We start from the raw sequence: 23,381 nt of genomic DNA, 5'->3' as shown, positions 1-23,381 counted from the left end.
TTTTCTGAAACAGAAATATTCAACAGAAAGATGGAACTGGAGGAACAGTAGCCACAGACAAACCACAAGTGCAGATGTAGTCTATTTTTGTTAAATGTGCTCTTGTACCGTGATTATTTTTTAATATAATGCAGGTCCCTTTTTTCTTTTTTTAAAGCATCGATGTGCTGAACAGAGAAGTGCATCACCTCTGTATATAACACAGCCTGTAGCCCCTCTGTATGAAGAGGAAAATTGAGTTAATTACCCACATCACCTCATTAGTCTCCCTCTCCCAACAAATAAAAATTAAAGAGAGGCACGCTTGCTGGAGTAGAATTGCTGAAAGGCAGAAGTTGCAAGATTACTGTGCAGTGCACTGCCAGCTGCAAGTAGGAGAAAGCCCTAGCAGGAATGCCAAGCCCCTGGCTCACACAAGAAACATATATAGCTGTTATTCTTTCACATGCATTTCTTTTTTTCTAATTCATTCAAATAATGTTTCAAAGGTGAAAAGGCACTTACAATCACAAGACAACAACCAGAGCTCTTTGGTTTGTTTTTTTTTACTTTGACCCAACAGTACAATTATTCTGCATATTACACGTATATCATGAAATTAGGGAAGTAATAAGATCAGGCCACAGAAACTTCAGAACACAAACGATGAACAAATAAAAATCTCTACTGCAACATCCTACTAAATATCTTTAGGGAGAGTCATCTACTTCCTAACTACGTATATTTGTTCCTTAAACTATAGGGTTTGGACTCGGTGGAAAATATGGGAAGAATCAGGGCCGTAACAAGATATTCAGAGAGTAAATGTATATACCTCGTGCATCTCTGTTCAAAGAAAGGATACTCCAAACCCACGTGATGCTTTACCTACGCCTTTCATATCTGTGTTTACTATTGTGACAAGGAAGAGTCTCTGGAAATACACTCAGACCTCACTAGACATGCAGCACATTTACTACATCCAAACTTAAACAGAATACATCAGAGCAATAGGCAAGTTTAATACTAAGGAGTGCAATATTCTCACAGAACTATTTATGCCATGAGACTTGCTCAGGTAGGGACATAGCTAATATGGCACGTTGTCTATAGCTTCAAATTCTGTTTTAACGTTGGCCTACGCAGGGTATTCCAGTCCCTCTCCAGCTCCTCCCTCTCCCCCGCTGTACATCACCCAGCAAACCCAGGGAGTGGGCTGCACTGAATGGCCTCAGCGTCGTCAATTCAAACCAACGTTCATTCCAAACCTTATCAATTCAGTTAAGAAGAAACTGCTGCTGGAAAGGAGAAATAAGGTGACTGTTCTGAGAGCCCGCTCAGCCGCCCGGCAGTAACCTTGTACATCGCGGGCCTGGTGTTCCCCGGTGGGGCTGTCAGACAGCGCGCGTGGACACAGTTACTTTATTTTCGACCTTGACACCTCCCAGCGCGCCCGTGAGCGCTGCCCGGGCAGGTATTTATACCTTATCCCCGTGGTACAGCCAGACGAGCACATCCCCAGCCCGGGCTACCTCCCTGGCCAGCGCCGCTCCGGGAGCGGGATGCTCCGGGAGGACGAGTCGGGCAGAACGCGCATCCCCGGCATCCCCCGCCGCACCTTCCCAGCCGCCTCCCGCAGCGGAGGGCGGGCCGGTCCTTACCGTAGAGTAGGCTTCTCGTCACCTGCCCCCCCATGGCGGCGCAGCCCCCGCCCGGCTCCGGCCCCGGCTCCCGCTCCGCTCCGCAGTCCCCGGCCCACGCGGGACGCGGCTGCCCCGCGCCGGCAGCCTCCGCCCACCCCCGCGCCTCCCGCCGCGGCACCGGCGCTCCGAGCTGTCATCTTTATTTACATAAGAAGGAGGAGACTTCGCGGCTTCCTGAAATAGCTGCCGGCGTTTCATGGATGCGGCGTGTCCCCCCTTCCCCACGCACACACCACAGTCCCACGGTGGAGAACTCAGCGGGCAAAGGCATCCACGCGCGGTGCTACCGGCGCTGCGCGCCGCTGGCCGGGATGAAACACGGCGGTAGCCGGCGAAACCCGGCAACGCTAGGAACAAAGCGGGAGGCACCGCAGACGCCACCCAAGACAAAAAAAAATAAATTGTAAAATCAAACGACTTTGGCCATTTGAAACTTTCGCTCCCCAGTGGTTGATGCCCTAGTGCAAAGCCCTGGAATAAATCAGAATAGGAAAAAAAAGTTTTGAAAAAATTTATTACCAGGCATCACCACTCCAGAGTCTTCAAACGGTCTTTGCAGGTTAATTATTAATTATTTAATAGCAAAGAAGTGCTCGAAACGCAAAATGGTTCGCCACAGGCTGAAAATAATAAAAATATTACCCCCAGTAAACTCTTTTGTGCACGGCTCGCACGTTCAGCGCAGATACAAGGCTTTCTGCACTCCATTCACTACCTCTGCTGATGGATAATGGCCAGCGTTAGAAAAAGCAGGAGGTTGCCGACAGCGGTTCAGGGAGGTGCGCAGGGGACTGCAGCCAGGGTTAGACCCTCTCTCTGCATCCCGCAGTTCATGCAGGACCTTGCTCGTTCCCTCCTCTGAATCTCCAGCACTGCACACCCCTGCCTATACACCCATGTCCCTGCATCTCTCCTGTCCACTGCTCTGAGAGTAAATTAACACAGCAAGCACCGAGCTGCCACAGCCAGCCACGGCATCTCCCAGCTGGCTCGTTTAAAACTAGCTCATGCATCTTTATGCTGCGCCGCAGTCACTCTCCTCTCTGCAGAGGAGCAAGAGTAAAACTTATGCAGCTGCAAGTGCAGCTCTACCTCCCAACTCTTACCATGGTGTTGGGCAAATTCTGCCATCCCACTGCCTCGACTCTGCCACCGGAAAAATGGGAAATAAGATTTTCTCTTGCCTGTGTTGTAAGGATAATTGCTTAGGACGTCTGTGTGCTGAGGTCTCAGCACTTCTGGAAAGAAAAAAAAAAAAAAGGCAGTGCAAAAAAAGCCCAAGCCAAAAAGCACAGTCAGGGTGTTTGCACTATTGCTGCATGCTTGAGGAAAGCTGTGTCCAGCATTTTCAGCCTGTGAGAGGAGCCTCTCTCAAGCCCCCCCAGCAGCAGCCAGTCACCGCTGCCAGCTCACCCAGTGGCTCCCACCTGCCCAGCTGAAGAGACTTGCACCCACACCCCAGAGCCAAGCAGCAGCTCTTCTTTAGCTGAGCAGCACACAGGCAGCACTCCGCTCATCCCTGCCCATAGTCACACTCAGCAGAGCTCATGGCAGCTTCTTGGCAGAATAATCTTCCTTTTTTTTTCCCCTCCTTCTATTTTTTTCCCCTCCCCAGATGATGCTGCACTTACAGTGGGTGGGGTGAGGACTCATCTCCAGGAGCACTGCAGTGTGGCCCCCACACCCCAATGGGTGCAGGATATCTCCCAGGTCACACGACCCTATCACAGCACCCTGCTCTGCTCCCTGGCTGCTGGGCACCCACAGAGGCCACAAGGACACTGCCAGTTTCATGTCCTGGGGGCAGCCCACCCTCTCAGGCTGACAGCAAAGGGTCCAGGAATTTACACCATCAAATACCACATTTCACTTGGAGGAATGAAGATTAATTTGGACGTTCAATCCCAAATTTTCTCCCTCGGTTTCAGCTCTGCTTTCCATCCTTACCTTAATCTTGCTACAGCTCTGTGAATAATTGACTTCTTGGTTCACTGCCTCAACCAAGAGATTGCTAGGAAAAAAATATAATTTCATGTTGGCCCAAAAATGAATGCTTTGTGCGTCTCACTGAACAAAATGTTTCTTTAACTCAAAATGAAGCATTTTATTTTCAGAGTTATTTTTACCTCATTTTTTCAAGTTATGGTCATTCAAACCAGCTCTGAAATGATGTCCTAAAAAAAAAAAAAAGAATTAAACCCTTTGTTTTGAATATACCAAAAGGAAAATTTTGAATTGTTATCTTTTCTGATTATTTTATTTTTTGCAACTTATTGGCTTTGTTTGTTTGTCTGAGGGGGAGGATGGAGAGGGCAGACTGCCAAAGTGAGTCATCCTGTTTGGCAGAAAATTATAAACAATTTCAATTGATTTTAAAATTCCATTATTTTTCAGAAAAAATCCAGCATCCCCTCCCACCCCTGAACTTCCCCCAGTGCTGTGGAGCAGCTTGTAGGGGACACAGCCCCTCAAAGCCATTCATGGCAGTAAAATGGCCTGTCTGCCCTGTGATAAACCTTTGAGGATTATTTGCCATATGGCAAATCTTTCCTTCAGTCATGTCACACTGAAACTTATTGCTGATTTGTTCTTGTCACTTTTCAGACCTTGCTCTTTTCCAAATTACTCCTCATCTTTCATGTTTAGGTTCTCCTCTAGACATAGGGAAAACCTACCTATAGCCCTGTTCCTATTTTACAGTTCTCTCTGCCAATACCTTCTAGGTCCCCTTGGGGTGTTTCTTTGCCCTTGTCAATATGGGTAAGGCCTCCTATTTTGGCATCAAGTATAAAAGTCAATATCATTCCCATTTGTGCTCCCTTCTAAATCACTAACAAAGGTATTAGGTTGGACCCAAGAGAAACCCAGCCCCTAAATCCATTCCCATTCATGAACAGCATCCAGCAAACTCCAGCCAAGCAGCAGTGCTGCTGTCCAAGCCGGGAGGAATCTGCTGCAGGAGTATTTTGAGGCAATGTCTGATCTTGCTAAATATACTCATCGACCACAAGAGTAGGATGCTGAGGCTGCAGAGCACTCCTGAAGATAGATTCATGTCATCAAGGCTGTGTATTAGCTAAAACCTTGGACCTTTCCAAGCAGCCTTGAGCAGACAATGGGGCATCTCTCCTATCCCTCCAGGGATAAAAACCCTAACCCTGAGCACCAGGCAGCAGGTTTGGGTATGAAATTGAGGGGTTATGAGCATCTGCATTGCTTCTCTGGTGTCCTGGTCAGAAGGCTGGCAATCAGCAAGGAGGATGCTAGAAATCCATCATGGTCTGGGAAAAGACATCCCAACATGGCCAAACAGCTCATTCCATCCTGACTGGAAGAATGCAGCAGAGATACCTGCAGGGAACCACAACAGGGAAAACCAGCTCTACAGAGACCTGTCTGGCACAGGAGTAGACACAGAAATACAAAGAGGGAAGAAGGAGAGGATGAAAAATCCAACTAATGAAGATCAAGGATAAGATTATACTTATGCACAGGCCAGGAAGATGAAAATCCAGCTCATGCAAGCCTCATGCAGCTAGAACTCTTTTGGGACTGGATTTGGCTCTGTGGAGAACTGGAATTTACTCTTCATAAGCAAGACAAAAGAAGGAGGAAGGGGAACCTCTCTAGATTGGAGGTTTCATCCACTTTAACAGTGCTGCAGGTAGAGACATCCAGCCAAGAACCAGTCCACAGAGTCTCCTTGAATATCAGTATGGGATCAGTATGGTGGAAACTGTGGAAATCAATATAATATTTGCCAGGGACACAGAACCTTCTCTTAATGATTTTTATGTTTAAAAGCTGCAATCAGTTTTCTATTACCACTGCACTTAACTCTATGGTAACCAACAGATTGACTAGAAATTGCCCTTTTTCACTCAACACAGTAGCTCTCAGCAAACAGCTGGAGTTCATCTAGGAAGATGAGGTAATTTAGGGGAACACATTCTCAGGTCTTTTTTCAGCTCAAGTCTCTGACTCGTGGGGGGAAACTTCACCTGTACAGTAAGCAGATTTCCTTCAGGAACTTCTGCCACTGTAACTCTATAGGAAAAATAATGTTCTCAACAGGAAAGCATCCAAGAAAAAAAGTATCACCAGTGTGTGCAAGTGCACAAGAAACAGGGACCAGAGCTAGGAAACCTTGCCTTCTAAGTATCCTTTTAACAATAATTTATTGCCATTAATAGAGGGAACTTAGACAAAAGGTGTGTCTCTGCTTTCAATTCTTTCTCTGTAATACAAAGATAATGATACTGCCCCAGCAAGCAGTATGCTGATTAGTTGACCTTTATGCAGCCATTTGGGTATATAATGAGTTATGTCATTATTAAGCATTATTATAAAGCTGCAGCTCTGGATGAAAGCCAGGTCTCAATGTGTAAGCCAAACAAAATTTAAAATTCTGGCTCGAATTCTTAAAATCAAAATCTCCACTCATACCTACAAACTATGGCACCGTGACCACTAACCCAGGTGCTCAATTATCCCAATACAATTATCTGCAGGCACGGCAGGAAGGGGAGTTTAAGGACAGGAAAAATCTTTAGGCTGACTATCCACTTTACATTCACACTCAGCATAAATGAGACATCAGTTGTGTTTGCTTCAGTGACAGGAGCTGCAGTGGCACAGTGGTAAAGGCTGCCTCTGGTAGGGCAATGAAGACATCAGGGAGGTGTTGTAATGGATGTCCAGGATGTGGATTGATTCAGTGAAGGAGAGCCAGAGGCATCACGTCACTGCTCAAGGGCTGTCACGCCTGTTCATGCAAGGCCAAAGCTGCCACAGGACATCCCAGTCTTTAACCTGACCCTGCCAGCACCCAGAGTTTTATCGTAACCCCCTGCGTCACTGTCTGCAGGAGTGGAAGAGGGAAACAGCAGTGCTGGAGAGGGGCAAGAAGCTGAGCAAGGAGAGGGATTTCCAAGGCAAGAAACTGAACTGATCTCAGGCCAAGTTGCACAACGTTTTTCCATCAGTATGCAAATGCTCACGAGCCCCCACTGGATGCTGGGTTTATCTTCAAAGAGAGTGACTCAGTGCATAAAGGTGTCAGGAAAGAAATTAATGCCCCAAAAGCCAGGAGTGCTCCCTTCTCCTTGAATACTTTTGGGATAATATATTCAGAAAACCCTGTGGAACAGTAAGAGAAAGTACTGACTGGAAATCACAAAATTCAACGTAAGCTGTGCCTGGCAATTAAACATTGCATCAAGCTAACCAGGAGCTTTTAGATGATACAGAAAACCTTTGTCTGTCTGGGGCAAGATTCCCTGAAATCTGCCAAAAGCCCCTTCATGAGGGCAAGTGTCTGCACTGCACTACACTGACTAGGCCTTCAAATGCCTCCAGCTCTCACCTTCATTTATATGCTAAATTAATAGCTGCCTCTCACTGCCATTTCAGATTAACGCTTCAAGCACAAGAAGATTCAAAAGAATCTTAAGCCTATCCAAATGTAATGGAAAATGAAGATAAAAACATTTCACCAGAAGAATCATTGTAATTTCAAAAAACAAAGAAGTGCTGATTTATAGCATTTACCTAGTGAAGCTGACTTGTTCTTTCAGAACAAATATAAAAACTAGAGAGAAAACTGAAGTTTCTATCTTAAAGCAAATATTTTCTGTAGTCTCATGGGAATATCTTTATTTTTACTCTGACTGAAGGCACAGCACAACAATAACATGGCAGGACTTGTTACTTCAAGTCCAGTTCTATGGCTATTAAATGTTTGGAAACTTTAAACAGTATCATCCCATGTGATAAGGCACTATGACAGGTTTTAGCAACAGAAGTGTAATACAGTTTTCCACACAGGGTTACAGGGAATGCTGGTACAATATATATACTTTTATATTATATAAGTAGCTTGTTCATGCTTTATCACAGGCAACATCCAAATTCTGCACTGCAAAACTAAATTGCCAGCTGAAATCATCAGCATTTTCATGGCATTTTTGCTTGAACGTTTGAGCAAACACTACATTCATTTTCACAATATTTCTGTAGGAAGAGGTGATGCCTCTCTGCCTGAGCTAAAGTATATTTTGAGGTTTTGCAAAAATTTAAAGGAGGACCTTTCAAGAAACAAATTAATTCACTTTAACAATCTTCATTCCATGCCCTCTGGAAAGGGCACAGGCAGGAACCCTGTGAAACCAAAGAGGTAAATAAGGTAATCAGAAAGCACCAGGGTACAAATGAAGGTTAGATAGACAGCTTCCACTCCAGAATGTGCAAGCTTTTGAGACCTTGAATTTGTAATCTTAATAATGTTCCTTTGGCATAGAAGTGCAGTTTCTAAAGATTTTTCTTAGTAGATACAGTGATAGGAGAGAATAACGTTTCTGTTTCCTGCGCCACCCTTTCCAAGAAAAGCCTCTCACTTACATGCACTGATGTTTGTAACCAAGCAAAGGCGCTGTATGTTTGCGATGTAAATATTAACCCAGCAGAGAAGCACCTTTTTATTACCCTGCTGAAAGTCCTTCAGAGAGGACAGCAAAGGGCAGCAGAATCCAAAAGAAACCTTCTGGGCTGGCAAGACAGGCAGCAGGCTCACACCACATGTCCATGAGACAATGTCCCCCACTGCAGGTGCTCAAACAAAGTTTTTAGCCTGAACTTTGAAAGGCTCCTGGGGTCACAGAGGAAGGTCCCTGATCTTCTTCCAGGACTGGCTCCCTATGCACTTCTCCTCACCCCAAAACTTCCCTGCCTCCTGCTAAAGGGCCATGCTAGAGGAAATGGGATTTATTTACAAAACTTTGCCATTAACAAGGCTGCTTTCGCAAGCTCTTTTACATTAGACTCCAGGAAACCAAAGGAGCTGGAAGTCAAATACTTCAAGGGCAAAATGCATGGCAATGGTGATTTTTCCAGCCCTGATGAGAAGAATCTTGCAGGTGTAAATACCAAACAAATCATGTTATGCCTGTTACAGATGTTGCCCATTCCCACTCCCTCTGTTCATCTGTTACCCTTCTTGGGTCTCCTGCTCTCCCTCACCAGATACTGTTGTCTTGTACCTCCCCATTCTATACTCTTTGTGGCTTTTCAAGTTTTATTTGAAATTTAGCCTTCCTCCCTTTTTATATCCTTTAACTCCTTTCTTCTACTATTCCAATTAAAAGATGTTTTGAACCTAACTCAGTCTCACAGAAGCATCATGAAAGGTCTTAAGCCAGATGCAGTAGACTATTACTGGAATGAGAAATGAGTTTTGGTTCTTCAGCTCAGGAAAACAGGATTTAATCAGTATAAAAATCAGAGCTTTACCTTCACCAAATGCCACTTATTTTGATGAACATCAAGTGCAAATACTGTACTGAGTAAAGCAATGCTCATGCTTCCCTCCAGTCACTTCTCCATTCAACATCTCCATTTCCAGGAGGAGGGATCAGAGTAGGACACGAGCTTCATATTACCAAACGCAGAAAAATGTCTGTATCCGTAGGATCTAAACCATGCTAATATATTCATCTCTACAGCATCTAGACTGAGTGTCTCTGACCTACCACAGCTTCTTCTGATCTGCCGCAAACTTTCACAAACCAAAACAACACTGTGCCATTGCGCCTCTTCCTCCCATACACCATGCCTCCAATCCAAAGGTCTTTTTCACTTCTTTTTCCTTCCTCCCCCAATTCTTTGTCTCAGCAACCTCTTCTGTGCCGCCCACACACTTGGAGAGCAGAGAGCAGACCAATCTGGCAAGCTCAAATAACAACAAAAGAAAGGAAAGAAAAGGAAAATAGAAGTTGTTTTCTGGCCTAGAAGACTCCTCTGTATTTTTATCTGGAGGGAGCAATCAAATCTCTTTTCCTTTCACCAGGAACCAAAGGGAATGGCAATGGATCCCAAGGTCTCGCATTCTCACAAATCAGCCCTGACAAAAACAAGAAGGAAAGGCTGGTATTTCTTCTGGACACACAGACACCTTTGAATAGGAACATTAAACTTATTTTCAACCTTCTTTCAGCATCGACCACCAGTTAAAAATATCCATTTTTACAAGGTGGGGTTCGATTAGTCAGTTTTCTTGTTTGTTTTTCTTAAAAAGGGCTGAGGATCAGCTTTGCTGCTTGCAGGCTGGTTAACCAGCCAGGCAGTTGTTGGCACTTCAGGAACTGCTGGGCTGGCTGGGCATGAGCCCACACACGCTGCACAAGAAGGGGGTTTGGAAGGGTGCAGAGCTCCATGTGCAGCAGACACCCCCAGAGTGCCCACACGGCACTGACAACATTTACCCATCAAGGTCTCAATCCTGCAATCTCACCAGCACATTCAAAAAATCCACTCTGGCATAAAGCATCTAATGACATTAATGGCACACAGCACAGTGATACGGTCCAGGCATGTGGAAACAATCATAGGCCCAGAACCCAGGACGACTGATTTTTTTCCCATTCAATGTATGTTTTACTTAGATGTCTGCTTCTTCCCACCCTTCTTTCTCGGTCTCCCAAACTATTATTTGATTTTGGGAGAACAGAGAAAAACATCTTCAAAACAGAAATGTTATATCACACATATCTAAGAAACAAAAAATGCTTAACTTAGATATAAACAATACATTTTATTAAATACACATATTCCTAATAACAGGCAGGATTTGACCCCAGCACAACTGGTCACTGATCAGATAAAATACATCTGAACTCTGTTCAGCTAAAAATAATGTTTGCGATTCCTACACAGAATTGAGTTTCAATAAGAAATAAACATTGTTTATTAGGACCAAAGTGTATATGTTCCACAGGATGACTCAAAAACGCTAACCTACTCTGTGCAGCTCTTTGCTTGCTCAAGGTGACCTGTGAGCCATACCTCAGGCTAGTAAAAATCAGCAATTACATCATTTACAACAACAGTCCAAACAGAGTGTCTCTCCCTCCCTATCAGGTCATCTTAACTCAGCTGTTCTTATGTCCTGGAGATGTTTTATGTGCACAAAAGCATTTTTATTTTTGCAACTTCGTGCCAGCTATGATTCCTGTCACTTCAGCTTTTTGTAGCCACACAGACAAAATGTCCACCTTCAATAGATTTATCAGCACAGTTGTAGCCAGAGAGTCTTCATAATGCTGACACAGTCTTTAACCAGGCTTTCACCAAGTATCCACCTAGACTGCTCTGTTGAAAGCAAATTTTCATGTGTGTCTCTGGAAGCAGATCAGCCACCACACTCTTTGCCAATATTTCTGAAGTGGACATTTTCACACATCTCCTCCTGCCTTGTAACTTCAGGAACCATCACCAAAGCTTTGGGCAGCAACATATTCTTGCCCACAGGAGACAGGTGCTCTTCCCAGGGGAATGCCCACATGACTCTTATCTAGCCTTTACCTCCAAAGGAGAAAACAAAGACAATCAATGCTTAGTGCTCCCCAATTTCTATCAGATCTTCAACAAATTGCACTGTGACTCACTTCTAACTCACATACAGTGAACTCAGTCCATTGACATTTCCAAGACCTCGTTCAAGGTCTGACTGTGGTCTCACTCCCACTTCAGAGACTATTTGCCCTGCAGCTGCAGAGTGTGTTTGGAGGACAGAAGAGAAGAATGTTTTTCATTAATGTAGAGTAGCTAAGAAATATAAATCTTTTTTCCATCCACTGGGATTAAGATAGGAACATTAGACATGAATTAGGCATGAAAAAATAAATATCTCCACATGTTGCATGCTAGCAGGACAGGCCTGTACATTACACGGACATGATGATCTTTCAGATGATGGTCTTTCTAACAGTTTGAAGTCTATTCAAGGTCCATCTCTTAGCAGCTTGTGATCTTCCCAGACATCAGTTTTTGCTTCAAGACAAACCCCAGTACCACCTGCCAAGGCAGAGGTTTATTTAAGAGAATATGTATGAGATGTGGGCAACCCATACCACAGTGACCTTAGGAACTCCCCTACAAACTGGTTGCTCCTTTTGGGGAGGGCAGGGAGCCATGTGTCCCTGGATGCTCAAAGACCAGAGTTTACTTGCTGGTCAGTCCTTCTGGATATTGTTCATGCTAACCTAAAGCTCAGTAACTATACTTTTTTCCTCGCAACTTACAGTATATTGCTGACACCATTTATCTATCTGCTGCTCTGCAAGTCTCTGAGACACCTAACAAAACTCAGGCAATGCAGAAAAGCATCTTTATTCAATACCTTAGTTCACCTTCGAGCAAACAGAAGCAGTGTATCACACAGTGGGGATGGGCCCTCAGCTGGGTAAGGCCACAGTCTGAGCCAATACTTGTTGGGCTTTAGACAACTTGAGCTGAGAACGGAGACTCAAAAGATGCTGAAATTTGAGTGGGAGCATTGTGTAAAGACACACAGAAATATTTAAGGGAAATGGGCACAATAAAGAAGAAAGGCATTTTTGCTGGCTTATGAAAATTGAACATATGCAAGGCTTAATCTGCCACCACCGAAATCAATACGAATTTTGCCAGTGAAGCAAAACAAAAGCAGAAATGGAAACAACATCTGACATTTGCTATGTTAGACTCTTACAAATTGCTGTAGTTAATAGCCTATGAGATGGATGAATAATATAACATAGGCAGTGGATGATTTTAAACTTCCATTTTCACAGTACGAAGGTGTCATAATCTGGAGAGTTTTGAAACTTGTAAAAGCTGCTTATGCTGACTTCATATTTAGGGAGAGATTTTCCATTTGGATAGTCATGTTAAATCTATAAAGACAGCAAACAAAAGAACATGTGAGATGAAAATAGATTAAAATACAACACAGACATAGAAGCTAATTTGGATAAAAATTGTTGTAAATAATTTATTATTGAAGTAGCCCTCAAACTTAAGTTCTTGGAATGTAAAAGGCAAAGTATTTCTGTAAATTATTTTTTGGGAACTGATCATGTAAGCCTCAGAGGCTTATCCAGTATAAATGAAAGCATCTGGCCTTGTATCTTTAAGACCATAATGAGATGGTCACTGAGCAGTCACTATGGAAAGCGTGGTATTCAGAAATTAATATCTCTCTGAGCACAGAACATATAATGAAGATAAGGCAGAACAGAAAAACAGGACTTGGACTATCACATCAGGCATACTCAGTGGATTAGTCATGCAGGCAGCAGACCTGCACTGGGAGACAGCAAAGAATGGGGTAAGGAATCTAATCCCTTTAGGTAAGTAGCAGAGCAGTATCGAGCCAACACAACCAGATCCAGGTCCAGCATTTCAGGGCAATCAAATCTGGGGTTAGGTCCCATTCTGGGAGCTGTTGTTTTTTAGGGACATTTCCACAACTGACATAGAATGCAACAGGTTCTGATATTATCATTTTCTAAATACTATCTGCACAGCAGATGTTTTGGGTGTGCACAATATCCCTCGAGCTTTTGACATCTGGTTTTTTAAGTCAGGTGTTCATGTTTCTTAGTCAAAAGAATAAAACGTGGAGGTTTTGCCGTCTAAAGAAGAAAATGTAGGGTGTCTTCAGTTATTCTCTACACTCTTACAAAACCTTGTTAGAAATTCCCAAAAAAAAAGAATTTGTAGCACTGGTGGAATCATTTCCCTTTAGACACATAGGGAAAATTACAGAGTAGGGCTGTAAGAGGGTGAATTGGCAGCATGCACAATGGAACCTGACACCACTTGGCTTTCTTCTCCCTTTTTAAATAAGCAAAGAGTAATATGAAGAGGCACCATGGAGACAGAGAGCTCTGACACCAGGCAAGGTGTGGAGAGGAGAAAGAGTAGTGCTGCATGAATGCTGACATCCAAACATGGCCAGCAAGGGCCAGAGATGTCACAGATGGGCCAGACTCCAAGTCCTTTCAGGACCTCAGACTGCCATCCCCAACCAGCCATGGGTCAGACCCCAGATGAGATGGGAGAGGCAACCAGCATCAGAGGCACAGAACCGGGATCACAGCACTCGAGAGCTGCCCACTCATCTGCCCTCTTCCCACAAGGGATGCAAGCCAAGCAGCAAACAACTTTTTAATGGGCCATCACTGGTGATGGACCAGCTGTGACACTTGGCAAGTTCCTCATTACCAGCCCCAGAAAAATGGCAATCATTGCAAATGTCATGTGGTTTAAGTTCAGCATCTTTTCTGGTTACTGTTTGTGTACAGGAAGCTTCCCTGCTGGAGCAAGTTCTTTTCCTATTTCTTCATCTTCAAATAGTATTTATAGCATTAACCTGGAAAAAAATTTGTTTTAAACCTACTCTAAAGTTAAAAGATGCAAAAATCAAACAGTATGAATGTTTCTCATTGCCCAAGCCTTACAATGTAACCATGATGTTACAGTTCTCCCTCAGCCAGACCTGAGACATCACAATGCTCTGAAACACTAATGGCAAATATAAACCCACCATACGTGGAAATAAGTTGTGTTCATCACTGATGGATGCATAGACAAGCAAAACTGTGCTAAGAGAAATGTTTAGAGAAAGTATATTTCACTTCCCATACCAAACAGCTACAACCACCCAATGAGTAAGAGGCATTATGATGAAGGGCTCTGTTATGTGCCAAGGAGGTGAGCAGCGAACGAAAACTCATTATTAACAGGTCACAAGCAATTAATTGTTCAACCAGGATCAGAGAAATTTTAGATAACTAACACACACATAAACATCACAGATTTAGCAAAATCAGTTAAGGAACTGGGAATGGGACCACTCAAACTGTTCACTGCACACAGTGAACCCAGTCCAAGATGTCACTGCAGCCCACACGGACCCTTCCCACTGTTCCCAGGCCAGCTTCAATGGGTAACCTTCTGTGCAGCCACCACCATTCTGGACTTTTCTGCTCATGTTCTCAGCAAAGTGGCAATTTCAAGGGTGATTTTTCTTGCCTCTGATGTGAAAAATGAACTGGATCAAAAGCAAAATCTCCTTTCCTAGAGGTCACATATGCAGACACTTTAGTCGACACATGCTGTCTTCAGCATCCAGAGGGACTCTGGAGGATGACTGACTTTAAGTAGCAATGAAATCTTGAAAAAACCCACAGTTGTAGCAGGGTTTGCTCCACACCCAGTATACAGAGGATAACATATCCACAGCACCCTCTTACATTACAGCTCACTCATTTCACTGTGTTTACACCATCAGCTGTTGGCAAAACATGACTAAAGCACTTTCCTGATTTGAGGCTTAAGAACAAAATGTCTCATACAGGGCAGAGTCTGTTCTGATTGTTGACAGTCAGACCAAGGCTGTGGACGGAGATCAGGATCTTACTGGTCTTTCAATGCTCCTCTCTCCATGTGGAGCAGAGTCTCTCCACATGCCCACCTTCCCTTTGTTCCCCAAACCAGTCTTTGCTCATCCATCTGTGGCTTGGGGCAGGCGACAACACAGGGATGCACAGGGTCATCCTTACCACTGCTCTATCCAACTGGGAGCCAAGGAAAAGACATGGAGAGAAGGGTGTTCTCCTCCAAACAGGATGAGTGGCAGTGGGGCAGCAGCCACTGCTGCAGCCCTTTCCTGCTCCTTACACATTTGCTCTTCTCTCTGAGTCAACTCCCTTTTCCCATGTGTGGAGCAGAGCACTGTTTGCTAAGTCATATAAAAAAAGGAGACAAGGAAACTAAACACAACTCTAAGTTATTGTATTATCCAAGGTGGGTGTGAGTTGCACTGCTCAATGCCACAGTCCCCTCTGTGCTCATAGGCAGCACTGCCATGGCTTGATAAATAAGTAATCTCAGATAGCTCCAGAGCCTCTATGTAGTCCAGGAGCTTTATGTGGCAAATGGGTCATGAGGAGTTAGAGAAACAGAACAGAGAGATACAGCACCAATGGAGAACACCTGCCCTATTTCTAAACTAGATTAGACCCAGGCCATCCTCTGAACCATAAGCTCACCATTTCTCTAAACCATTTCTCACACTTTCATACAACTGAGAAGAACATGTGCCAGAGAGGAAAACAGCCATGTGTTTTGTTAAATTCCACAGGTGCTAAGTGTTTTACAGTATCAGAGGCCAAGCTACTCAGGACCTTACAAATATATACATGCTGCCGCAGTTGGAAGCAATTAAGACAAAATTCTACAGTTATAGCACCAAATGTATAGCTCTGGTTTTGCAGGTTTAGCATTGTCCTAAATTTGTTCACTATTTCTTACAACATCTACCTTGAGACAAGCAGGGAAGCAGAAGAAAAACTAGATATAAATATACAAGAGGTTATCTGATCCAGCCCAAGCAGAATGTGACTTTTAAGAAATGGGGGGGGGGGTCAAATTAAAAAAAAAAAAGGCAACACAATAGAACCTGAAAGAAAGAATTTTAGGCTAATACCACAAAACAGAAAAGATAACACAATAGGATGGCCAGCCTTCCACAAGCTGTCTTTAACACAAGTCGGCTGAGACATCTTAAAAAAGTACATCAGACATCTTCGCTTTCCTTTAGACTAACAGAACTTTTGGGAATTTTTGTCACCTCATTTCAGCAGCAGCTTGCACAAATGCTCTTCAGCATTCAATTAGTTCCCATTTCAGAATTAGAAAAATATATTCCTAGAGCTGTCACACAGAAAAAGCAAGAGGTAAGTGCTCTCTCAGACTCCTGGCCACTCTTAAGAGTGGCTGGATGCACTGGTCTCCTGAGGATTTTTAAAACTGCCTGTTATTTCAATGTGACACAGGAGCATTTTGTTGTATTATTCCATAAAAACAAACCCCACCATCTCCAATCAGAGCAAGGCACCCTCCATTTCAGAGATGACTGGCCCATTTTAACAAAGGGATCCCATTAAATTGTCCTCAAGCCCACCAGACTACACACTGGGATGAACATGGAAGGGGAGGCAGTGAACTCTACTGCTTTGTGCCATTATACAAATGTCTGGTAACAACAATGGCTAAAAAGGCTGAGAATTTAAATGAATCATCTAAGTGAATTCACTGGAAATACTTTCAAATTTTCTTCCTTGATAGCCTGAAGATATGCAGAGACTGGAAAGTGCATTCAAGATGCTCAATCTGATGTTACTGTCTATTTATGTCAGTACAATTTCCAAATCAAAATACTGAAGCAAATGGTCTTCCCCAGGGAGCAGATGTTTGAATGCAGCAATGGGGACCAATTTAAGAACATAGGTACAAATGAAATCTTCACCCAGAGGGTGGCTGGGTGCTGGAACAGGCTCCCCACATAAGTGGTCAAAGCATCAAGCCTGGCACAGTTCAAGAAGCATTTGGATTATACTCTCAGGCACATGGTGTGACTTTTGGGCATGGTCCTGTGCAGGGTCAAGAGCTGGACTCTATGATCCTTGTGGATCCCTTCCAATTCAGCATAATCTGTGATTCTGTGAAATGTTTTGGTTATGTTGAGGTTCCAGCCCTCTCTAACAGAGTTGAGTTGTGATTCACAGAAAACGAGATGCCTCCACTAGAGACAAATATGAAAAATTAATTCCCTTTTCTCCAATAGTTGACTGCTGGAATTAAGGAGAGTGTCTTTCCCAGGGAGATGCTACCTCACACAGTAAGACAGCATCTGATATTTTTAAAAAGTAATGTTCTCCAAGTCAGTTGCATATACAGATTACAAAGCCTCTGCAGCTCTTCTGCATAAATAACTGTTTTTCTCTCATACTCAGTAGCAAATTGGGTTTGCAAGGATTTCCTTACTTCCTAACAGAGAGTGAAACAGTATGTGTGAATGACTTGAGGAAGCAAGACGACATACCAGGTTCACTGGATGCTGCAATGCATGAGGATTTTCCATTTGCTTCTTACAAGTTCACTGCCTTTGCATGTAAAAATATATTATTATACTATTTATATTTATATTTCAGCAACATCTTGGATCAAAGCAGGATGAAGGCATAATTTTGCCAGGCTCTGTACATAGTTGTGGGTAAATAACCCCCATTTCTTTGGATCCAGCTCTACAGCTTGAGCTGTGTTACAGGACAACACTGGCTCACATGACCCAACCCTTCCCTGAGTGTGCACAGGCACTCCTAAGCTCTGCAATGGTTTACTGCCCCTGCACGAAAAACAATGTTTTGGGTTACGCTCTGCAAACAGCTTTATATTGTTATGTTGCATGGGTAAACATGAGACCATGGCAGCCTAGCAACTTAACTGCAACAGAAGATAGGTTCAGAAGTAAATTAAAAATCATTTTCCTTTCCCCACTTGCTAGCTAGTTTTCAGCAAGATCTGAAACCACGATGCAAAAAGCTGGGTTCTATTTCCAGTGCTGGCAATGGTTTTCTGACCTTGAGTGTCTGTCTGTTTCTAGTTTCTAAATTCATAAGATAGAGATGATAAATTTCCTCCACTTTGGACAGATTTGGAGATCTTCAAATGACAAGTGCTATATAAAAGAGTGTAAGTTTCTGCCAGCATACTACTTAATAGATGGCCTCTTAGACAGCAAAGCAGCAGGCAGAGTAAGCAATGCCTAAGCAAGTCATGTGCCCTCTTCAACCCAAATCAGACAACAATTTATCTTTAAGATGAAGTCAAAGAGCTCGAGGCAAGGGAGAATGGACTTCTTTACCTATTCCAGCCTTTTTTACCCCAAGGTTTTGACAAGTGTGGATCCATCACTAAATACTTTGTTGAGCAGTATTGCTACTGTGATATCACTGATGCTCTGGCTCAGCACAGCTCTCATGTTTTCTCCACTGTCATTCTGAAATTAAGACAGTGACTAGTTTGTCAGTAAGTTGTCTCTGCAACCAAGTCTTCACTGCTTTTCAACATAAGTGATTTAACTGCTGTATCTACAGCAGAACAAAGTCTCTGCCTGTGCCATAAATGAAAGCAGGACACAAACTGAAGCTGCACACAAGGCTTGAAATTACAAGTGTATTCTCACCAGGGTTATTAAAGGGCCACTGGAATATGAAAGTGAACAAATCCTGGGATAAGCTTAAAAAGAGAGAAGAATCCAGGCCAAATGGAAACATACTAAGTATAATTTATAATGAGCAATGTGTAAAAACTTATCCAAATCATGGAGCTCAAAATGAGAATAAACAGTGATCTTCCAATAGGGACAAGTACAGATAAGCTAAGTATCTGCTAAAAGGCTGAACTCTGAGTAACCCCTGGGTGTTACCAACTGCTTCAACAAGTCATCAGTATGCTTCAGTAATGGCCAAAAAGACTGTAGCAAAAATAGTCCATACTTCAATATGGTTAACCTGGAACTCAGTACCTGTCATCATGTACAACAGAAAATGACTGTTGCTCTGCAGTTAATTATGTAAAAAACAGACATGCAATCCACCTCTGCCTGCGATGAGCACAGCTGATCCTGCAAGATAACCTATTTGCCCAACAAGATGGAACAATGCCTGCAGTCACTCAAACTACAGCAATAAAGAACAAATGAACAAAAAAGACTGAGCCTCACTCAGAGCACACATCATATACTCATCTTGATCTGCACAGGCATCAGCAGAGGTCAGCAGGATCACTGTGAAATGTGAAACGCACTGGGTGTAAACAACTAGAAGAGTGTCTGCCCACAAGAGAAAACAGAAGAAAAATTCTATTTAAAGAATGTTATACACTTCAAGATGGTTTTAGAGTTGTTAAGGCTTTTTGACAGGCCATTGCACCACTAACTGGTGGAAATAAAAATTAAGCGCAGAGGAAAGCTATTCAGGTATCAGAAGGAAGAGTGCAAGGAGGCTCTCAGAGCACTGTTTAACAGCAGTGGAGATTGCAACCTAGGTGATTGGAAAAATACAGTCCCCAGGTGGAAGCCTCCAGGTATGGGGCAAACTGTTCAACCATGTTTATTTTTAGAGTGATGTCTGCCTTTCAGCAGTTACTTGGCTTCAAAGGACACACGTCCTATGTCCTTAGCCTAAGTCAGATTTACTTCTTAACTAGGTAGACCCTTACAATATAAAGTGACAATCTGAATATGGAAACATTTCCCCCTTCCTCAGACCAATGGGAACAGTAACCGTCATCAAACAGCACTTTATATCTTCCCTGAGGTGAGTCAAATATTCACTGAGTGTTGATGACAACATCTGACTGGCAGGCAGTCATTATCCCCACCATGGGAATGAGGAAATGTGCAAACATACTAGAAATATGACCATGTGTCATGCTGGCATCAATCACCTCTCACCGAAAAGAGCGGTCAGCACTGCAGAGAATGAACCATCCAAGGCAACAAGGCTCTTGCTGTGGTCTATAACTCCACGTTGCTTTTTCCTGAGCCTTCTAGAAGAAAAAAAAAGGTGAACCCTAGACAGTCAAAGACACATGAGACTGCCCATTGAAATGCATAACAGCAGAACTTGGCCAGCTCAACAAGTATCTCAAGCGTCTCTTGCCAGGTACTTGAGTTTCCAGCAGAGATGCTGCAGTTTCTTCCAAAAATGTTGTCTTCTTAAACAAACTGGACAGATTGTTGTGGAGATGCTAAGAGAATGTCAATCTGCTAAATGTCAGAAAGATTTTGACTAAACTAGGAAGAAAAATAGTGAGGAATTGCACCTATATAATTAGTAACAAATCTTTAATTCTACATGTTTGGATAGCAAGGCTGATTTAGAATCAGTTGCTGAAGTGGAGCAGCCAAGAGGACAGATTCAAATCTTCTTTACATCACTGGAAATGCAGAGTAGCTTCACTAAAGTCAAAAAAGTATGTAATGCTGCAACAGTCCCATGTCTTACAGCTTGTTAAAGCTAATTTAATGCAAACACTGCCTTAATTGTTTTCCTTAATCATCTTTTTACCTATTCATGAAATGCACCCAAGCCCAGGAAGGCTGAAGCTCCCCAAAGACAGGGGCTGAGCCAGGAACAGGTCCTGGGGTGACCAAACTTCAAGTCAACATTTTGTTTCAACATCTGAAAGCTCAGGCCCCAGACTCCTTTCCTTCATGCAGTCTCTTTGTAAACAGTAGTTTCATTGAGGAAAGATACTGAAGAGAGAAAAATACCTTCAGAGGGCAGTTTGTACCCATTTACATGACTGATCCATAGAGCTGGACTTCTGTGGCAGACACCAGACTTCCAGCAGACTGTTAGGACAGAGTTAAAAAGGAACCTCATTTGATACACAAGTTTCTTTAAAGTCACAGAAGAGGAAAAAAATCACACTCTGTATCTGAAAGTTGTTTTGTGAAGTCACACATCTTACATTTTACACATTATTCATATATAATCTGTAGGGGAGAGTCAGTAGTTGACTGACACCAAGATGTTGAACATCTTCCAGCCTAGAAATGCCTGCAGTGTGCCAGCTCTTCATAAACTGAATGTTGAGTCACAAGGACTAAGCGAGGGTGGTGCATGTCACCACAGGAGAGCTGCTGGGTTTTACTGGACATTGGACAAATTGTTATCTTCTCCCCACGGAAGTTGTTACTACCAGCAAACTTGGGACCCTGCCATCACTATCTCTTACAAAGGAAGCAAGGCCAGAAATTTTTGTGTCCTTTCTTCTTTTACAACAGATGAGCAAGAGTGGTGAGGAAATTAAAAATAATCTGGAAAACATGGAAATAAAGCTAAGGCCAGTTGTTTTGGATGTACAAAAAAACGTATTACAGAAACATACCACATACAGTCTTGCATCCTCTTGATACAATCTCCTCTTGATGACTTTACCATGGTAGTCTTGGATGAGCCAGTGGGAGATTTGCCCAAGTAAAAACCTCAGGACTTCACCCTCCAAAATCATCTTCACCAAAATCCAGAGAATTTAACAGCCTTACTGTGTTCCCACAATGCATTGTGTGTCATTCCAAAGATGAATTTTGGCTTACCAAAATTCTTTGGCCAGTTAAAGCAAGAATAAAAATGCTAGTGTCCACCAAACTGAAGGGAAAACAACAATCTCAATGCCATTTGTTTTTACGTAATTTCAGTTTTATGCTAAAAATATAAAGGTAGCATATTTCATTCATACTGGGTCTCATCGCTCCTTGTAGCACGAAATAAGAGGGGGACAAGTTCAAGGTGCAGATTTTGGTGGCTGAGTGTGGTACAAGGAGATGGGGGAGGGAAGAGGTACTGAAGAGTACTCAGAATGAAAGCAATGGGATGGAGCTTGGGTTTGACTTCTGATGAGGGTAAGTTTTATGAAGCATGAAATAATGGACAATAACAGTTTTTAACAGGTCACTACTGGCTTGTACAAGGAGTATCAACTAAGGCAAGTGGGAGAAATCTCCCAGTTTCCAAGTCCTTGTTTCAGACTGTTTGCAGAGTTGGAGTCCCTTCCATGTTCCAGGATGAAATATTTTGTCCAGTGTAACAGAGAGATTAGGATATAGGAGGGAAATGATGCCGGGTGTCAGACCACCATCCCACCTCCTCTTCACTCTCCTTTGCCACCCTATTCACAATCCAACCGTGAGGAAAAACCTTGCTCTGCAACTGCACAGGCAGACACATCAGTGAAAGGAGTGGATTTACCTGGATAAAGGCAAAGGGAGCTGCAAGATATTCTTTGTGCCAGCTCACCTCACACCATCAAACTCTTCCCATACTATCCTATTTGTCCCTCACTTGACACTGTCATCTCTTTTTATTTTGGCTGAATATTTTATTACCCTCTTACATGCATAAATTCTAGAAAGATCATTCAGCAATTCTGTAACACTGACAGACTCTGAGGACCTAAAACCTCCCAGGACTGCTTAGCTGTACTCAGCAAAAGGTCTCCCAGTACCATGACAGCTGTTTCCCAGGGCTCTTCCCGCTCACCTGGCACTGAGGCTGTTTTTACAGTGGCTTTTCAGCAGCAGCACAGAGCAAAAGCAGCTCACAAAGCCAGCGACAGAAGCTGAGGCCACCTGGCCCAGAGCTGTGCCTAATGTCACAAAGGGGATTTTACCCAGGCCGTCCTTAAGAGGATTAAGGAATCATCTACTAGCACAAAACAACAGCCACATCTGCTGCTCCAGTGCAAGTCGTTCTTTTCTGCTCTCACAAAGCTCATTTCTGCTCTGTCCTGACGACTTCTCATATTACAGGATCCTGCCATGTAATGCAGACACTTGTGAAGAACCGGGGGTTGGATACAGGTGGAGGGCGAGCACCAGATCAGGTGCATTCAGAGCTCATCCATCCCACAATACTAAGCAGCACCACACAGAGCAAATAAACAAAAAGGCCTGTTTTTCAGAGGCTGGATATTCACAGCCAGCTGGATATCACTGAGCAGTCAAACTCCTGAGGCTTCAGAGTAGGTTTAGGGGGACCATGGTGTGTTCAAAAGTTTTGAAAATTTGACCAATTATTTAGCAGTTTAAATGAGTTAAACGGTAAAGCTCAGCTCTCAGGTGATATTCCCAATATACCTCCTATATCAAAGACAGAAAAATCTTCCCTGTGTCAGATATACAGAGGTATAAAATGATATCAAACTGGTGCATCTAAAAGGAAGAGGAAAGGAAAGCAAATTCACTAAGGCAAGACCTAAAAGGAAAGATGAAAGGAAAGCAAATTCAGTAAGGCAAGAAATAAAACCTGCTTACTTTTCTTAGCTTCTTGAACACTAAGATACATGCAGACTAGCCACCTGATTTTTCCTCCTTTCCACTAGCAAGAGATAAAATTAGCAAGGTGCCTATAAATTGCTTTTATGGATTTTATGAACAGAAGGGTTTTTTCACTTTTCAGATTTTTTAACTAGACTCGTAATTTAGATTTCAGCTATGAGTTCCTAAAAGAAATCCAGGATTGCCCA

The 23,381-nt window shown here is 43.1% G+C and overlaps 1 protein-coding gene across 5 annotated transcripts in view; it reads right to left on the bottom strand.

Moving 5' to 3' along the window:
* Window positions 1-23,381, bottom strand: part of NEURL1 (neuralized E3 ubiquitin protein ligase 1) — a 151,629-nt gene that overhangs the window by 85,908 nt on the left and 42,340 nt on the right. Inside the window, exons 1-3 of one of the 5 annotated variants that reach the window (XM_064663229.1) lie at window positions 3,809-3,862; window positions 3,630-3,693; window positions 2,789-2,920 (exon numbers count right to left, since the gene is read on the bottom strand). The exons of 2 other annotated variants lie outside the window; for them this stretch is intronic. In XM_064663229.1, coding sequence (XP_064519299.1) covers window positions 2,789-2,813 — 25 coding nt within the window. In that variant the 5' untranslated portion in view covers window positions 2,814-2,920; window positions 3,630-3,693; window positions 3,809-3,862. 2 more of the 5 variants (XM_064663226.1, XM_064663228.1) reach the window with 2 other exon arrangements.

Source organism: Pseudopipra pipra, chromosome 8, assembly GCF_036250125.1.
Source record: "Pseudopipra pipra isolate bDixPip1 chromosome 8, bDixPip1.hap1, whole genome shotgun sequence".
Taxonomy (NCBI): domain Eukaryota; kingdom Metazoa; phylum Chordata; class Aves; order Passeriformes; family Pipridae; genus Pseudopipra; species Pseudopipra pipra.
The sequence above is the reverse complement of the archived record's forward strand: the minus strand, read 5'-3'. Positions and strand labels throughout refer to the sequence as shown.